This window comes from Xyrauchen texanus, chromosome 29 (genome assembly GCF_025860055.1).
Source record: "Xyrauchen texanus isolate HMW12.3.18 chromosome 29, RBS_HiC_50CHRs, whole genome shotgun sequence".
Classification (NCBI taxonomy): domain Eukaryota; kingdom Metazoa; phylum Chordata; class Actinopteri; order Cypriniformes; family Catostomidae; genus Xyrauchen; species Xyrauchen texanus.
Window position 1 is genome coordinate 39,308,664 of NC_068304.1, and position 18,923 is coordinate 39,327,586.

General features: G+C 41.2%; 1 protein-coding gene across 1 annotated transcript in view; it reads right to left on the minus strand.

Moving 5' to 3' along the window:
- The window catches only part of LOC127622725 (SH3 and multiple ankyrin repeat domains protein 3-like), a 236,979-nt gene extending 218,317 nt beyond the window's left edge, over window positions 1-18,662 (minus strand). Inside the window, 1 exon segment of the mRNA XM_052096777.1 lies at window positions 18,372-18,662. Within this exon segment, the coding sequence (XP_051952737.1) occupies window positions 18,372-18,662 (291 nt within the window).
- Between the last annotated feature and the right edge of the window lie 261 nt (window positions 18,663-18,923).

Genomic DNA, 18,923 nt, shown 5'->3' on the forward strand with positions numbered 1-18,923 from the left:
GGGAGAACTGGGCGGGCTGGCGGGCCGGCTGCGATAAGCTGAAATGAGCTGCCGCGTTATGCAGAACGGGCCACAAAATGGCACCGCGATATGCCGAAGGAGGCAGTGATATGTAGAAAGGACAGCGACAGACCCCAACAACTTTTGGGGCAGTTTCTTCCCGGTCCACCCTTACTTGGAAATGTCACTTATTGATCTCGAAAACTTTGTGTCTTGGTTCACGTTATAAATCACAGGCAGCTGTTTGACGTCAATATATCACTCAACAATCATCGCACAATTTATTTTTCTTCTTCTTGTTCTTTAGAGACGTTAGTATGGCCTTTTCCACCCTGTCACACTTGAGAATTGGCATAAGAGAGAGTCTTGACTGATGTTAACGCTGAGACTGTTTGACAAATGCCCCTCAGCTTGTCAATAAAGAGAAGAGGCGCTTTAATTACAACTGCAATGGAGAAAAGAAGCTGCTCTTTCTTCAGATGTGTCCATCATCTTTCCATTCCATTGCTTAGCCCCACCCACTTTACCACACCAATGTGTGTTAACACTTTTTTATTATGATGTTTACTCTAGAAAATGATACCAAAGCTAGAAATACATTTCTTTAGTTCTTCAACAAATTGAGCTGTCATGCTCATGGGAGACCCGGGTTTGACTCTGGCTGGGTCATAGTAATGACCATAGTAAACATAGTAATAATACAGTGAAATTAAAACTATTGTAATAAAAATCACAATCATTCTGCCAAACAAACAAAAAATATGTGGTACATGTACCCTTAGTTTTTAAAACCATTGTTCCTTCATGCATTTTTATTTATTTTCTCTCCCTTTTTCTCCCCAATTTGGAATGGCCGATACCCAATGCGCTCTAAGTCCTCTTGGTGGCGTAGTGACTCAATCCGGGTGGTGGGGGACGAATCTCAGTTGCCTCCGCGTCCGAGACCGTCAATCCGCGCATCTTATCATGTGACTTGTTGAGCGCGTTACCACGGAGACAAAGCACATGTGGAGGCTTCACGCTATTCTCCGCGACATCCACGCACAACTCACCACACACCACGCACCCCACCGAGAGCGAGAACCATATAATAGCGACAACGAGGAGGTTACCCCATGTGACTCTACCCTCCCTAGCAACCGGGCCAATTTGGTTGCTTAGGAGACCTGGCTGGAGTCACTCAGCACGCCCTGGGATTCAAACTCAAGACTCCAAAGTGTGTAGTCAGCGTCAAATCTCGCTGAGCTACCAAGGCCGCCCATTCATGTATTTTGGTACTTACATGAACCTCCAATGCCATGAACCTTGCAAATCTGGCAAATATTTTTCTTCTCATGAGCACCTATTTTAGCCTATTTACAGCCTTGTTATAACTAACTAAAATCAATAATAGTCATCAAAACAGTCAAATGTACACAGTGTGCATTAAACTACAGAAAGCCAAAAGGGACAAAAATGTTAACCTTTTTTTAAATCCTGTTTTTATGCACATAGTAGTATTTACTTTATAAATGACAACCACAGATGTAACATTTCAACTTTTTTTATAAAGTGTGCTATGTTCTGAAATGTCATCAAAAGATAGCCCCTTATATATCCACTGATGTCTGGCTAAGCTCCGAATATCCACAGACCCTAGAACTCCCCTTGGTAAAAGCACCAGAAGTTCATATATACACTCACCTAAAGGATTATTAGGAACACCATACTAATACTGTATTTGACCCCCTTTCGCCTTCAGAACTGCATTAATTCTATGAGGCATTGATTCAACAAGGTGCTGAAAGCATTCTTTAGAAATGTTGGCCCATATTGATAGGATAGCATCTTGCAGTTGATGGAGATTTGTGGGATGCACATCCAGGGCACGAAGCTCCCGTTCCACCACATCCCAAAGATGCTCTATTGGGTTGAGATCTGGTGACTGTGGGGGCCATTTTAGTACAGTGAACTCATTGTCATGTTCAAGAAACCAATTTGAAATTATTCGAGCTTTGTGACATGGTGCATTATCCTGCTGGAAGTAGCCATCAGAGGATGGGTACATGGTGGCCATAAAGGGATGGACATGGTCAGAAACAATGCTCAGGTAGGCCGTGGCATTTAAACGATGCCCAATTGGCACTAAGGGGCCTAAAGTGTGCCAAGAAAACATCCCCCACACCATTACACCACCACCACCAGCCTGCACAGTGGTAACAAGGCATGATGGATCCATGTTCTCATTCTGTTTACGCCAAATTCTGACTCTACCATCTGAATGTCTCAACAGAAATCGAGACTCATCAGACCAGGCAACATTTTTCCAGTCTTCAACTGTCCAATTTTGGTGAGCTCTTGCAAATTGTAGCCTCTTTTTCCTATTTGTAGTGGAGATGAGTGGTACCCGGTGGGGTCTTCTGCTGTTGTAGCCCATCCGCCTCAAGGTTGTGCGTGTTGTGGCTTCACAAATGCTTTGCTGCATACCTCGGTTGTAACGAGTGGTTATTTCAGTCAAAGTTGCTCTTCTATCAGCTTGAATCAGTCGCCCATTCTCCTCTGACCTCTAGCATCAACAAGGCATTTTCGCCCACAGGACTGCCGCATACTGGATGTTTTTCCCTTTTCACACCATTCTTTGTAAACCCTAGAAATGGTTGTGCGTGAAAATCCCAGTAACTGAGCAGATTGTGAAATACTCAGACTGGCCCGTCTGGCACCAACAACCATGCCACGCTCAAAATAGCTTAAATCACCTTTCTTTCCCATTCTGACATTCAGTTTGGAGTTCAGGAGATTGTCTTGACCAGGACCACACCCCTAAATGCATTGAAGCAACTGCCATGTGATTGGTTGATTAGATAATTGCATTAATGAGAAATTGAACAGGTGTTCCTAATAATCCTTTAGGTGAGTGTATATATATAGTATTTACATAAACTTCACTGTGCCACGAAGAACAACATGGGATTACCATGACTACATGTCCAAAAATAAAGTAATACCATTGTATTGTATTCTTCTCCTTTTTGTTAGTGATGTAAGCACACAAACACACATCAGATAGAGACATAACCCAAGGCAATGCATACATACACCACTATGGCCATGTTACAAACTAAAACTAACAGTATCAGTAACAAATTCCCTCAAGACTTTTTTCGGGCTGCAGAATTGGTGTGAGAAAACAATCCCTCAGAATCATTTATATGAAATCAGAATAAAAGTGTGTGTTTGAGTGTTTGTGTTGTAAATTGCCCAGGGCACTGAAGCTCCCTTAGGCACTTAAACAGTAAAAACACTCAGGAAAACACAAACACAGCAATTCTAATCCAGACGGGGGAGATGTGGCCAGATAAAGACAAGATTATAGCAAAGAAAAAACAGAAAACAGAGAGATTAAAATAAAAAGAGAAAAACCAGAGCAAGCACAACATGTACTAAAACTGCAGTAAATATGACTTGTGGCAAACAAGGTTTTTTTTGTACAACAAATTACCCAAGGTGTTCATGTAGTAAAACTGTAGTAACCATGTTTTCTTGGCAGAATGATCATGATTTTAAGTACCATTGTTTTGGGTTTCTTGTACTATGGTTTTACACTGTAAGAAATTCAACTTCCTTTTTGTCAGACGAACTCTATTTTAAAGGTTGATTGAACCGCTTTATGTAGAAAAAGTTGAGATTACTTGACATAACTAATATAGTGAACATTTATACAATTTAGTGAGATCAACTCAAAATGTAAACAACGAGAACGTGCAATATAAAGTTTGGACTTTTGAGCATGCTCAGTTTGATCCCTGAGGAAGACATTTGTGGCAGAATAATTCTACTCCAATAGTCATGAATATCTCTTAAAGTTATTGAAATTCCTGAAAATGTATGGGTCAGAAATGTGGGGACTCTGCTTGGCAAAGCACTATACACTTCCTTTTGTTGGATCTGCTAAAATATACAAATAATATCTTGTTCCAAACACTCAATTTTAAGAACTCTAACCATAGCCCTACCTAAACTAACCTAACCATAACTAAACCTAACCTAACCCAAACTAATCTAACCTAACCTAACCATAACTCAACCTAACCTAACCTAACCATACCCCAAACTAACCATAACCCAACCTAACCTAACCATAACTAAACCTAACCTAACCATACCCCAAACTAACACTAACCTAACCATAACTAAACCTAACCTAACCATACCCCAAACTAACACTAACCTAACCATAACTCAACCTAACCTAACCTAACCATACCCCAAACTAACCATAACCCAACCTAACCTAACCATAACTAAACCTAACCTAACACTAACCTAACCATAACTCAACCTAACCTAACCCTAACCTAATCATAACTCAATCTAACCTAACGTAACCATTACCCAGCCTAACCTAACCATAACTCAACCTAACCTAACACAAACCGAACCCAACCTAACCTAACCCTAACGCAACATAATCTAACCCTAACCTAACCCTAACATAACCTAACCATAACCCAACCCTAACGATAACTCAACTAAACCTAAAATAACCTAACCTAACCATAACCATAACCAAACCTAACCTAACCATAACCCAACCATAACCCAACCCAACCTAACCTAACCTAACCTAACCTAATCCTAACCCTAACTCAACCTAACCTAACCATAAACCAATCTAACCATAACCAACCTAACCTAACCTAATCCTAACCATAACTCAACCTAACCTAACCTAACCATAACCCTACCTAACCCTAATCTAATCTAATCTAACCCTAACCTAATCTAACCTAACCCTAACCCAACCTAACATAACATAACATAACCTAACCCTAATCTAATCTAACCCTAACCTAATCTAACCTAACCTAACCTAACCTAACATAACCTAACCCTAACATAACCTAATCTAACATAACCTAATCTAACATAACATAACCTAATCTAATCTAATCTAATCTAATCTAACCTAACCTAAACCTAACATAACCTAACATAACCTAACCTAACATAACATAATCTAACCCTAATCTAATCTAACCCTAACCTAATCTAATCTAATCTAATCTAATCTAATCTAATCTAACCTAACCCTAACCTAATCTAATCTAACCAAACCTAACCCTAACCTAACATAACATAACACAACATAACCTAACCTAACATAACATCATCTAACCCTAATCTAATCTAACCCTAACCTAATCTAATCTAACCTAACCTAACCTAACCTAACCTAACATAACATAACCCTAATCTAACCTAACCTAACCTAACCTAACCTAACCCTAACCTAACCTAACATAACCCTAATCTAATCTAACCTAACCTAACCTAACCTAACCCTAACCATAACCAACCTAACCTAACCTAATCCTAACCATAACTCAACCTAACCTAACCTAACCATAACCCTAATCTAATCTAATCTAACCCTAACCTAATCTAACCTAACCCTAACCCAACCTAACATAACATAACATAACCCTAATCTAATCTAACCCTAACCTAATCTAACCTAACCTAACCTAACCTAACCTAACATAACCTAACCCTAACATAACCTAATCTAACATAACCTAATCTAACATAACATAACCTAATCTAATCTAATCTAATCTAATCTAATCTAACCTAAACCTAACATAACCTAACATAACCTAACCTAACATAACATAATCTAACCCTAATCTAATCTAACCCTAACCTAATCTAATCTAATCTAATCTAACCTAACCCAATCCTAATCTAATCTAATCTAACCTAACCTAACCTAACCTAACCTAACCTAACCTAACCCTAACCTAACATAACATAACATAACCTAACCTAACATAACATAATCTAACCCTAATCTAATCTAACCCTAACCTAATCTAATCTAACCTAACCTAACCTAACCTAACCTAACATAACCCTAATCTAATCTAACCTAACCTAACCTAACCTAACATAACATAACATAACATAACATAACATAACATAACATAACATAACCTAACCTAACCTAACCTAACATAACATAATCTAACCCTAATCTAACCCTAACCTAATCTAATCTAATCTAATCTAACCTAACCTAACCTAACATAACATAACATAGCATAACATAACCCTAATCTAATCTAATCTAATCTAACCTAACCTAACCTAACCTAACATAACATAACATAACATAACATAACATAACATAACATAACCTAACATAACCTAACATAACATAACATAACCCTAATCTAATCTAATCTAATCTAATCTAATCTAATCTAACCTGAACCTAACCTGAACCTAACCTAACCCTAATCTAACCCTAACAAGGAAAACACTTAATGTATGTTCAGCTAAACTTAAAAATGAAAACTTGTTAAACTTGGGTATACGTGTAGAAATCACTCTTACTTTTTTGGAGTTTGATGGACTGAAGCTGGTCACCTTATTTTGTTTTTATATTTTCTCCACTTTTTTTTACATTGTACAATAGTCATGTTTAAAATATGATTATTGCAGTAAAACCATAGTCAGTTATGTGGTGGCATGGTTCATTTCCGTAAGGGATAGATAAAACTATTGCAAGAATTGCAAAATTGCAAATTACTGAATGCAATTTAGACTTGTCTCTCAGTCTCTCTTGGTTAAGGGTACGATTGTCTGTTTCACCTCTCATTTGCTTTTAAAACACTATTGCATACATTTAGGTTAAAGTTTTAGGTTAAGGAGGTACATTTTCTCCTGATTTCACAGCTTCAGATGAATAAAAAAGAAAAGCACAAATGCAGACAGCAGTAAAGATCTCCGCTGAAGTCTGTTCTAAGTGCTATGCACATCAATCCCAACAGAAGCTGCACCAGGGGACAGAAACCTTCACCTGCGCAGACGAACCAGCCACACGTGCAGGACACACCTGAATAACAAGCTCCAGACCCTCACTTCTAAACCCTCTCACATTCATTTGTGTGACTGTGCATGTGTGTAATGTCACTGGCTGACACGCTCGTGCAGGTTCGGTTTGAATGAGTTAAAAATAGCACGAGAGGAACGTGAGACGACTCTGAAAACGAATATCCCCAATTTCCATCTTCGTGGTGATGGATGGCATCGTCGTGCCGAACAAACGTGTGTGCCAGAAGAGGGGGTAAGATGCCTTTGAAAAAACAAAGGGTTTGTGTAGACATACAGAGCGATGATTACATACTGCATCAATTGAAAGCTAAATGATCAAACAAAAAATGTGAATGACAGACTGAGAGACTGAAAGATAAAACTAGTGAGAGACAAAACAGGCGAACAAGGAAAAAAAGGTGATTTATGACCACGCATTACGGCTGGCAGCATGCAGAGTTTTGAGGTGTTAAAAGTGCATCCGTCACGTCTATTTAACATTCAGCGGAGAACAGAGAATGAGACGGAGATGGCCTATTGTGGCTGAGGTCAGCAGCTAATCTCATCTGTGGCGGTCCAAACAAAAGCCGTTCTGTATTAATGCAGTTTATTCATCTGCAGGTTAGTCGACGTGGGGCTAATATGCTCACAAATTAATGCCAATAATGCTAAGAATCTAAAGATAATCCTATTATACTACTTAAGCATCAAGTCTAACAAAGTGTCCTAACATGGTGTGATTTTGTCTTTTGTTTTTTTGTCTAACAAGAAATGTGTCTTGTCTATGTGACGCTCTTGTTCTACCCGTTCCATACGAGATTCGAACCAACGTCTCCGGCGTGGGAGGCGGGTGCTCTAACAAGGAGGCTAAAGGTTACAACCTCTAGCGTCAGTCGCTAGTGCACCTCTTGAGGTCAGGAGAGTGAGGTTTACACACTGCACAGCTATCTACCAGCTGCCTCCCGTTACACTCACCTAAACCTCACTCCCATCCGGGTCACGGCACCATTGTGACACTCTTGTTCTACCTGCTCCGTACGGGACTCCAACCAACGTCTCCGGCGTGGGAGGCGGGCGCTCTAACAAGGAGGCTAAAGGCTACAGCCTCTAGCATCGGTCGCTAGTGCACCTCTTGAGGTCAGGAGAGTGAGGTTTACATCTACACTGAATGCAAAACTGAGGTGAAACGTGAAACAATCACAGCCAATTGGAACATATGTGATGTTTTGTGTACAATAAGCATCTGAAACACAAGCAGCACACCTTAAAAACTACCTGAACCAAAACGGTGACCTCTTTTACTCTCTTAAGGACAAAATGAAATAAAAATGGACCCTATTTACTTTTTTAAAAACTGAAGATAAAATCCACGACTTAATCAAACACTGTCTATTCCCATTCTACATAACTTTCTCTCTGAATATACGGTATTACCAGGGATGGATTACTGACTGGGCCAATGGGGCCAGTGCCCAGGGGCACTTGACTGCCCGGGGGGGCCCTGGGCTTTAAGGTTGCGCAAACCCATCAACAATTAAAATGCCGGGATAGCGAACGTCATAGGATGGAGCCCAACAGCAAATCAACACAACATAAAGAATTCAACATTTCTGGGAGTACAGTGGCAACATCACGTCCACTATAAACTATAACCATTTAGACAAACCAATGTAAAATACAGACTGCCCCTATCATCAGTGTGTATGCGCTTGCACATGGGGGAATCCCAGAGTTTGACGTAAGAGGAAAACCCCACTATTGCAGCTGCAGGTCGCGATAGGAAGTGAATGAAACAAACACAGCAACAATTCTCTAATATCAGTAACTGAAGCAAAGTAACGGAGAATAAAATAGCGAAGTCTTCCTCAGATCACTGGGAAATTACACTGCTGTGGAGAAACATGTATGGGAGCTTGTACGGGAGTGAAGGGAAAGGTGCCGTTTCGTGTTTTTGAACACTTATAAGCATAAATGATCATTAGACATCATTATTAACTTTCTAAAAGACAAAATGAAATACTTACTAAGGGATGGCATGAATCCAAAAATTTACCACATTTTCGTTCTTAAATACATACTTTCTTAAAAACTAAATATAGCCTAGTAGATCAAATCCACAATAATAACATCCAGGTGGATAAAATGAAGTCCCACACAACATTATGTTCTTGCTGAATTTTCTGTTTTACTCTGAAATACAAAATATTAGCTGTTTTTAAACACTTTCACACATGCAGAAATGATCATTAGACCTCTGTAGAAGAAGGCAAGGGGACTCTTAGGTGTAATACAGCTGTTATTGTGTTCTGTGTCCATACTGAGCCACACTAGCCATCTGTCAACAGGAGGTCTGGGACTAAAGGCCTGATTACCAACATATTAAAAGAATGTAGAAATCACTTTCAGCAAAAAGAGAGCGAGAGAGCACGACTATCCAATATGAGGTGCACTTGGGATGCTGCTAAAACTGCTAATATTGTAATAAGTTTTAAATTGAATATGTCAAGCCTTCATAAATAATTGCCAATCATGAAACTATTTCATGTACCGCCTGGTTTTAGGCATCTGAGATGTAATGAAATCTCATGCACTACTCTTTATAGTTCACCCAAAAATGAAAATTCTCATCATTTACTCACCCTCATGCCATCCCAGATGTACATGACTTTCTTTATTCTGCAGAACAAATGAAGATTTTCAGTAGAATATCTCAGCTCTGTAGGTCCGTACAATGCAAGTGAATGGTGACCAGAACTCAGAAGGTCCAAAAAGCACATAAAGGCTCCATACGACCAGGGCTGGACTGGGAAGAGAAATCAGCCCGGGATTTTACATGGCAACGGGCCCAACGGTTGAGCCGGGGGGGGTGTTCGCTATCTGTTTCTGCATATCACTGCGCCGTTTTCTGGTCCCTTATGCATAACGCGGCGGCTCATTGTTGCTTATCGCGGCCCATTCGGCACGTTTTGCGGCCAAACCACCGGCCCGCTCGGTTCTCCCGATGGACATTCCGCCCCTGATCAGCCCAAAAGTGCATTGGCCCACCGGGAAAATGCCCGGTATGCCAGATTACCAGTCCAGCCCTGCATACGACTCAAGTGGTTTAATCCACTTGAGAAAAAAATAGGTAGCGATGGTGGCGTAGTGGGATAAAGCACATAACTGGTAATCAGAAGGTCGCTGGTTCGATCCCCACGGCCACCACCATTGTGTCCTTGAGCAAGGCACTTAACTCCAGGTTGCTCCGGGGGGATTATTCCTGTAATAAGTGCACTGTAAGTCGCTTTGGATAAAAGCGTCTGCCAAATGTATACATGTAAATGTAATCCACATCTTCAGGTAAGCTACCCGTAGTGAATCGGGGTAAGCAAGGGCGTAGATTTGGCATGAACATTGGGGTGCATGCAGTATGAAGCTTTACCTGTTTCCATTGATCATGGTATGAATATGGAAAAATTATTTTCTCTTCTGGAAATAGACATGTTGCACTCTATGGCCAACACAAGCTCAAGCTCATCATGGGAGTGTATTGAAGTCATTTTATCTGCCCATGGCTGACACCTCTGTGGGTGGGATTCACAGTCAGTGTGAAACACTTTAACACATTAAAGGGTTATTTCATTTGAAGCATATGAACAGGTTAATAGTTTTCCGAGTCACCCATTTATTACAGATGAAGTGTGCACACTCCCACATGCATACTGTACAAGTTTCATCAGTAAACCTGAACGTTTCTCTCTCAGCCCTGAAGTCCCGGTGGTCTCTACTACTGTATGTGCAAGCACATCACAGGTGTTCCTGTGCGATTAACGTCAGGGAAAAGAGCTTTAGTCACACTTGGAAATCCTTAACCGAAACCCTGAAGAGACATGTGCTCGTTCCTGCATATCACACTTTTCTCATCCCTTCCCTTTCCATTTTTGTTTATGACTTTTTTTTACGTTTTTTGTTGCTCTCAATGTAATTTCACCACACGTTTTGGAAGTCACAGTGCAGTGAACTCAAACAACAATGTTTGCAACAGGAACTGTAAGCAGATGCAATGCTAATGCAAAGAGAGAGTTTCACAAGCTATCCAAACTTTACTAAACGGCCATCAGGTCCGATTCCTTCAGACACTATTCACACCCCTCAGCTTCATGCTTCCTCGGTATTTTGCATTTAGTTTAATTTCAGTTTGGACTGTTCTGATTTTTCACAATCATAACACCCATAATGGCAAAATGATAACCTGCTTTATTTTGTTTTATTATGCAAATGTGTACATGCATCTTTGATGTATAAATTCAACACTTCTATTGCACTACTAATTAAATTAGCTCCTGTTTCGACTCTAAGCAAGCAAGCATGCATTTAGCAGATGCTTTTATTCAAAGCAATTTATAGTGCAATTATTATATGCCAGGTGTACTCAATTAAAGTTCAAGAGGTCTGGTCTCTACATTTCCTTCCCGGCAAAGGCATTATCTGGATAATAATGCGTAGCTTATACGTATAATAACTTGCTACGTTGGCAGCAATAGAACTTTGTAAAAATAAATAAATAAATAACAATAAAAGCAAATCCGAAACAAATATACATCCATCCTTCTTCAACCGCTTATCTGAAGTCAGGTCGTGGGGGCAGCTGCTCCAGCAGGGGGCCCCAAACTTCCCCATTCCGAGCCACATTAACCAGCTCTGACTGGGGGACCCCGAGGTGTTCCCAGGCCAGTGTGGAGATGTAATCTCTCCAACTAGTCCTGGGTCTTCCCCGAGGCCTCCTCCCAGCTGGACGTGCCTGAAACACCTCCCTAGGGAGTCGGCCAGGGGGCATCCTTACCAGATGCCCAAACCACCTCAACTGGCTCGTTTCGATGCAAAAGAGCAGCGGCTCGACTCCGAGATCCTCACGGATGACTGAGCTCCTCACCCTATCTCTAAGGGAGAAGCCCACCACCATTCTGAGGAAACCCATTTCGGCCGCTTGTACTTGCGACCTAGATGTTTCGGTCATGACCCATTTACATTTACATTTATGCATTTGGCAGACGCTTTTATCCAAAGTGACTTACAGTGCACTTATTACAGGGACAATCCCCCCAGAGCAACCTGGAGTTAAGTGCCTTGCTCAAGGACACAATGGTGGTGGCCGTGGGGTTAGAACCTGTGACCTTCTGATTAACAGCCCTGTGCTTTAGCCACCACGCCACCACCACTCACAGTGTGGGTGGGACCCAGCCTTCATAACCATAGGTGAGGGTAGGAACGAAAATTGACCAGTAGATCGTGAGCTTTGCCTTCCGGCTCAGCTCTCTTTTCGTGACAACGGTGTGATAGAGCGAGTGCATGTCCAATTTTCCGGCCAACCTCCCGCTCCATTGTCCCCTCACTCGTGAACAAGACCCTGAGGTACTTGAACTCCTTCACTTGGGGCAATACCTCCTTCCCTACCTGGAGTACGCACTCCATCGGTTTCCTTGACAAAATAGTCTCTTCAAAACTAGGCAGGGATAAGGACATTGGGGGTCCAGAAACGGATAAAGAAGTGGGGTCTGAGAACATTCATCAGTCGAGGGCATTTAAAGGGAATATTAAAAGATACGATCAACAGTTCATTTTGAAGCTAATTAACAGCAGTCCAGTTTTTGTGTTTGGGGGTTCAGAGGTGCTCAACTCACAGATGAATTAATTGATAAACGTCCATGCCAGTGGACATGTAATATTAGAGTTCAATGTGACTATTCTTGGACTGGTTTTCCAGCCAAATTGGATTCGTGACCAGTAAGGACAACGGCCACTCCTATCTAAAAAGGCATGTCACAGTATGCCTTGAGGTTCCCCAAATGGCACTTATAGGATTCGGAGAATGTTGAAGAAACAAGACATAAACACCGGGCTAATTCCACGAAGTCAAGCGAGTCTCAGAGAGCAAGGGTGTGGATCCAAATGCAGTTTCATAAAGAAAATGTATAATATAACACAAAGTAAGACAAAAACTAGAACCGAAAATTCACACAACACACATCCATGGAAGAACAAACACTGACAAGGCCACAGGCAACATGAGGGCATTAAATACACAAGACTAAACGAGGTTTAACAAGACTAATTAACAAGACACACCTGGGAGCAATAAAGAGGATCACAGAGAACAGAGGCACAAACCAACTACAAACTAATAGTCTTAAACCTCCTAGTGACCTCCAGTGGCCGCTAGGGAAAATGTCCCATTTATATTTCAGCTACAGGGGGCTTTTTAATGGGTAAGGATTGGGACATTTGATCAGTTGAAGGAAATAAGTGGAACAAAACTCTGTATGGGGACATGCTAGTTTCACACTAGGGTAAGGAGCTGTCTTTCAGCATGCCAAGAACCCATAAGGACAGGTTTCTGAATGTCTCTAATTGGCACAGCCAAAGCTAAGACTTCAACCCCTTAGAAAAGTGTGGAGAGACCTGAAGATTTCAGCTCACAGACTTTCTACAAAGTACCTGCATGGAATATTTTGGAAAAAAAAAAGAGAACAATATCCAGTTTTGCAAAGCTGGTAGATGCAGAACCTTCCGGAGAAGTCTCGCAGCTGTAATCACTGCCTAAGTTAGTCCTGCAAAGTGGTTTAAAGAGTCTGAATATATACGACAATGGAGGATGACAAACGAAGGCCCTTGAAAACATTTTGAAATAGGTCTGTAAAACAGACCTGTGTGGAAACCTGCCAACTCTCCCGATTTTACGGGGTTTCTCCTGTTTTTCCAGCCTTCCTCCCACTCTACTCTCGATTTACAATTTATCCCAATACAGTCATGATTTTTTGCATGCACACTTTGCTCATGAGAATGAATTAGACCTCTGTAAAATACACGATCGTCCCGTTTTGAATCAATATGGAAAGCGATTTGTCCCTGTGGAGCGGGACGGGGTCATGTGTCTTTCACTGGGGAGAAAGGAAGCGGTAAGGGCCATCACCTGGTGATTAATGATACGTAATGATATGTGGAGTGGTGGTGGCACAGTGGGCTAAAGCACATAACTGGTAATCAGGAGGTTGCTGGTTCGATCCCCACAGTCACCACCATTGTGTCCTTGAGCAAGGCACTTAACTCCAGGTTGTTCCGGGGGGATTGTCTTTTGGATAAAAGCGTCTGCCAAATGCATAAATGTAAATGTACGTGAAAGACAATGTGAAACCCAAACGAATCATCTCTTAAACCGGTTCAAACTGTTGGAACAAACCGATTCACTAAATGAATCAGACTTTTTAAGCGCCATGAGAGAGCGGTTTAGGATGGAGTTGTAATTCTTCTTATGGACAGATGGACAAAAACTGGGACAATCCTTGAAAATGACAGGTGGCAACCCAGATCTCAACCTGTGCACCGACTGGCCGAGATACCAAAGTCTGCAATCAAAAGTCATCTCTCATCATATTCCTCCAAGACCAGGTTATCTGTGCTATGTTTGAAAGCATGCACAGTGTGTCAACAATTGTCAGAATTGTGTCTATTGTAAGAGAAACCCCTGCTAAAAAAAATCCTGTTTAACCAGCATGCAATTCCCATACTGGTCTAAGCTGGTTAATGCTGGTCAGTGCTGGTCTAGTTAGTGGACCAGCATAGCTATGCTTTTCAACAGCAAAACCAAGCTGGTGAAGATGTTTTAGCTCATTAAAAAGCCTGGTAGGGTCCCCAGCACACCAGCCTGCAGCCGGTGGACCAGCACACAAAACACAACATATGGTGACCAGCTATGCTGGATTTTTTTAGCAGGGACTTATGTGACAAAGTAGATACTTAAATGAAGCAGAATTCCCACAATAGTCCCACAATACCTTAAAGTTACAAACGACACCTCAAAAAACAAAATGTAAACCTAGAAATGACATTCATGCATATGCGCAAGACACTCATCAATTGTGGGTGAATAACGATTCAAAGGAATCTGAATAACGATTGCAATCTGATATCGTTTATTTGGATTATAATACTCCAATCGATGGCATCTGGATTTAGCGCGTGAGTTAGCATTTGAAAGGCAAGCACCGTTGGGATGTGCCGGGGAAAATCTGGCATTTAACACATGCACTCTGCACTCATTCACCCCTCATTATTTACATAGACTCTCAGGCCTGCCAAAAGGACAGCAATCATTAACACTGAAGCTTTCTACCTTTAATGAGGCTCTGACACAATCACTCACATAGACACAAGCTCATGTGCACCAATGCACACGCACACGCGATCTGAGAGGTGAAAGGTGTGAAATGAAGATTCAAGGAAAAGGAGATTTCTGACAGGCAGGAGGAAGCATTGATCTGTAGTTCACCCATTCTACTGCAGTTACATGCTCACACACACACACACACACACACACACACTAATGCACCCTGAGCACTTCATTGAAGCCGAATGTACCAGGATGCCAGGCAGAGAAAAATGCTGCAAAGCTTCTCATTACCAACCACTATAACCACACAGAGGAGCACGAGTCAGCCCTCCAGTATTCAGATTACTGTTTGATGAATATGAGTTTTGCAATGACCACTTCATTAAATTTTAAACACACTTCTTTCAAACCTGTCCGACTGGAAGCTGTACAAACAGCAAGAACCATATTTAAAGGGACATTATGCCCAAAAAAATTGAAACTCTGTCAACATATACTCACACCTGTGTTGTTTTCAAACCAGAATGACTTTCCTTCTTTTGTGGAAGACAAAAGGAGATGTTTAGCCTCAGTCACCATTTGCTTTCATTGCTTTTAAAAATATATGTTTTATTTGTTATTTATAATGAAAGTGAATGGTGACTGAGAATAACATTCAAGTGAGAATGTTAAATTCCCCCTCAGAGCCAGTAATGATATTATTTAAGATAATAATGATTATCAATCCGTCTCCATAAAGGCACGTTTTACAATGACAACGATTAAATTGCCGGAGATTTTAAAGTCACTGTGCTACTGGTTGTTGCAATATCTGAATTTACTAGATAGTGAATCACATAAACTTCAGTATCTGCACTCAAACTGCAGTCTAATTCCCGAACAAATGACTCTTATGAGCTGGTTTGTTTGAATCTAAAGCATGACTCATAAAGCGTGATCAGTGTAGTGTGATTCCTGAACAAATGACTCTCATGAGTTGGTTTGTTTGAAACTACAGTGTGATTCATAAAGCGTGATCAGTGTAGTGTGATTCCTGAACAAATGACTCTCATGAGCTGGTTTGTTTGAATCTACAGTGTGATTCATAAAGCGTGATCAGTGTAGTGTGATTCCTGAACAAATGACTCTCTTGAGTTGGTTTGTTTGAATCTACAGTGTGATTCATAAAGCGTGATCAGTGTAGTGTGATTCCTGAACAAATGACTCTCTTGAGTTGGTTTGTTTGAATCTACAGTGTGATTCATAAAGTGTGATCAGTGTAGTGTGATTCCTGAACAAATGACTCTCATGAGTTGGTTTGTTTGAAACTACAGTGTGATTCATAAAGCGTGATCAGTGTAGTGTGATTCCTGAACAAATGACTCTTATGAGTTGGTTTGTTTGAATCTACAGTGTGATTCATAAAGTGTGATCAGTGTAGTGTGATTCCTGAACAAATGACTCTCTTGAGTTGGTTTGTTTGAATCTACAGTGTGATTCATAAAGCGTGATCAGTGTAGTCCGATTCCTGAACAAATGACTCTCATGAGTTGGTTTGTTTGAATCTACAGTGTGATTCATAAAGTGTGATCAGTGTAGTCCGATTCCTGAACAAATGACTCTTATGAGTTGGTTTGTTTGAAACTACAGTGTGATTCATAAAGCGTGATCAGTGTAGTCCGATTTCTGAACAAATGACTCTTATGAGCTGGTTTGTTTGAATCTAAAGTGTGAATCATAAAGCGTGATCAGTGTAGTCCGATTCCTGAACAAATGACTCTCATGAGCTGGTTTGTTTGAATCTACAGTGTGATTCATAAAGCGTGATCAGTGTAGTCCGATTCCTGAACAAATGACTCTCATGAGCTGGTTTGTTTGAATCTACAGTGTGATTCATAAAGCGTGATCAGTGTAGTCTGATTCCTGAACAAATGACTCTCATGAGCTGGTTTGTTTGAATCTACAATGTGATTCATAAAGCATGATCAGTGTAGTCCGATTCCTGAACAAATGACTCTCATGAGCTGGTTTGTTTGAATCTACAGTGTGATTCATAAAGCGTGATCAGTGTAGTCCGATTCCTGAACAAATGACTCTCATGAGCTGGTTTGTTTGAATCTACAGTGTGATTCATAAAGCGTGATCAGTGTAGTCTGATTCCTGAACAAATGACTCTCATGAGCTGGTTTGTTTGAATCTACAGTGTGACTCATAAAGCGTGATCAGTGTAGTCTGATTCCTGAACAAATGACTCTTATGAGCTGGTTCTTTTGAATCTTTAGCGTGACTCATAAAGCATGATCAGTGTAGTCCGATTCCTGAACAAATGACTCTTATGAGCTGGTTCTTTTGAATCTTTAGCGTGAATCATATAATGCAACAGTGTAGTTCGATTCCTGAACAAATGACTCTTATGAGCTGGTTTGTTTGAATCTACAGTGTGACTCATAAAGCGTGATCAGTGATCAGTATAGTCCGATTCCTGAACAAATGACTCTCCTAAATACTTCACAACTGGAGTCCGAAAATAAGGGGGGGCTCAGGGCAAAAATGCCACTGAAAGTTAAAAATTTTAAGAAAATAATAATAAAGACCCCATCATTTTTAATTTTGTGGCAAAAAATGCATTCTAGAGGTCGACCGATATATCAGATGTACCGATTCAAAATAAACTCAGATAAGTTACAATAGTTATTTTGGGTTTAATTTCTCTGTGTAAATTTTGCATAATATATTTGTAATTAGTTTGAAAAACAATGCCCTAAAAAAAGCTCCTTAATGGTCACAAATAACCTAAGGCACAAATAATGAAAGGCATGCTTACGTGCAATCCAAGTTTAGTGCACAACTCCAAATCGGCACCAAGTGCAATTCTGACAGTGAACCAATCATCAGCTGCCAGTGCTATTCCTTTAGAAAAACGATAAAATTAAAGATGCCACCTGCAATAGAAGCACCAGCATCTGTCCAAAAGGAACAGGTGAGTCTCTGTCGCTCACTCTCTCATATCCATCAGCACCATATGTCGCTTTTGAAGGCCCTCGGGATTTGTACAATACACAACAACCAAACTGTCAATTCTGACAGCCCGACAACGAGGAAAAAAGTCACTGTGAATTACAATAAAACTACAATAACAGAGCCCTGTCCCCGCATTTGTGCCCAGTGTTCAAAGTCAGCTGCAGTTGCATTAATGAAGAGAGAGCTTAAATTCAACAATTTGACTGGCGAAGCAAAATGAAAGAGAGAGAGATTAAAAAAAGAAAGCCATGTTCTTTCATATGCACACTCAAAGAAAAAGAAAAAAGAATCTGACAGGCTGAAAAGCACAAGAGAGAGAGAGAGAGAGAAGAGAGAGAGAGAGAGAGTTGGTATGGATGACAGAACTCACCGTTTGCTGCAGGTCGGGGATGCCTATGCGGATGACCAGTGTGTTGCCCTGGGGTTCCTCCATGGGGTCGGCGAGCAGAGAGTGGGAGCTGTCCCCCCGGCTGGTGCTGGAGAGGTGGCGGGGACGAGGCTGCGCAGGGCGAGTGTAGACGAGGAGAGGGAGAGTGAGCGAGAGAGGGAGAGAGAGGGGGAGGATGGAGGGGGGCTCAGGCAGGTGTTCTGTGGACTGCTGTTGTGGATGATCTCTGGGCTGAGAAGGCTCATGTTTGCCCGAGCCCGCACTCACAGGCATGCTCTGTGTGTGTGGAGCTCCGACTGCATTGTGCCTCTCTCACACACACACACACACACACACACACAGCGCCGCTGCTCACATATGGCAGAGAGAGACAGAGAGAGAGTGAAGAGGGGAGGGGAGATGCAAGAGGGGATTAGAGAGAGAGAGAGAGAGAGAGAGAGGTTAGATATCTGCTGCGATAAAGCATTTTAAGCCTGAGGGGAAACCTGTGAGCTATAATACCAGTTTAACACACATTTGAACACACAATAAGAC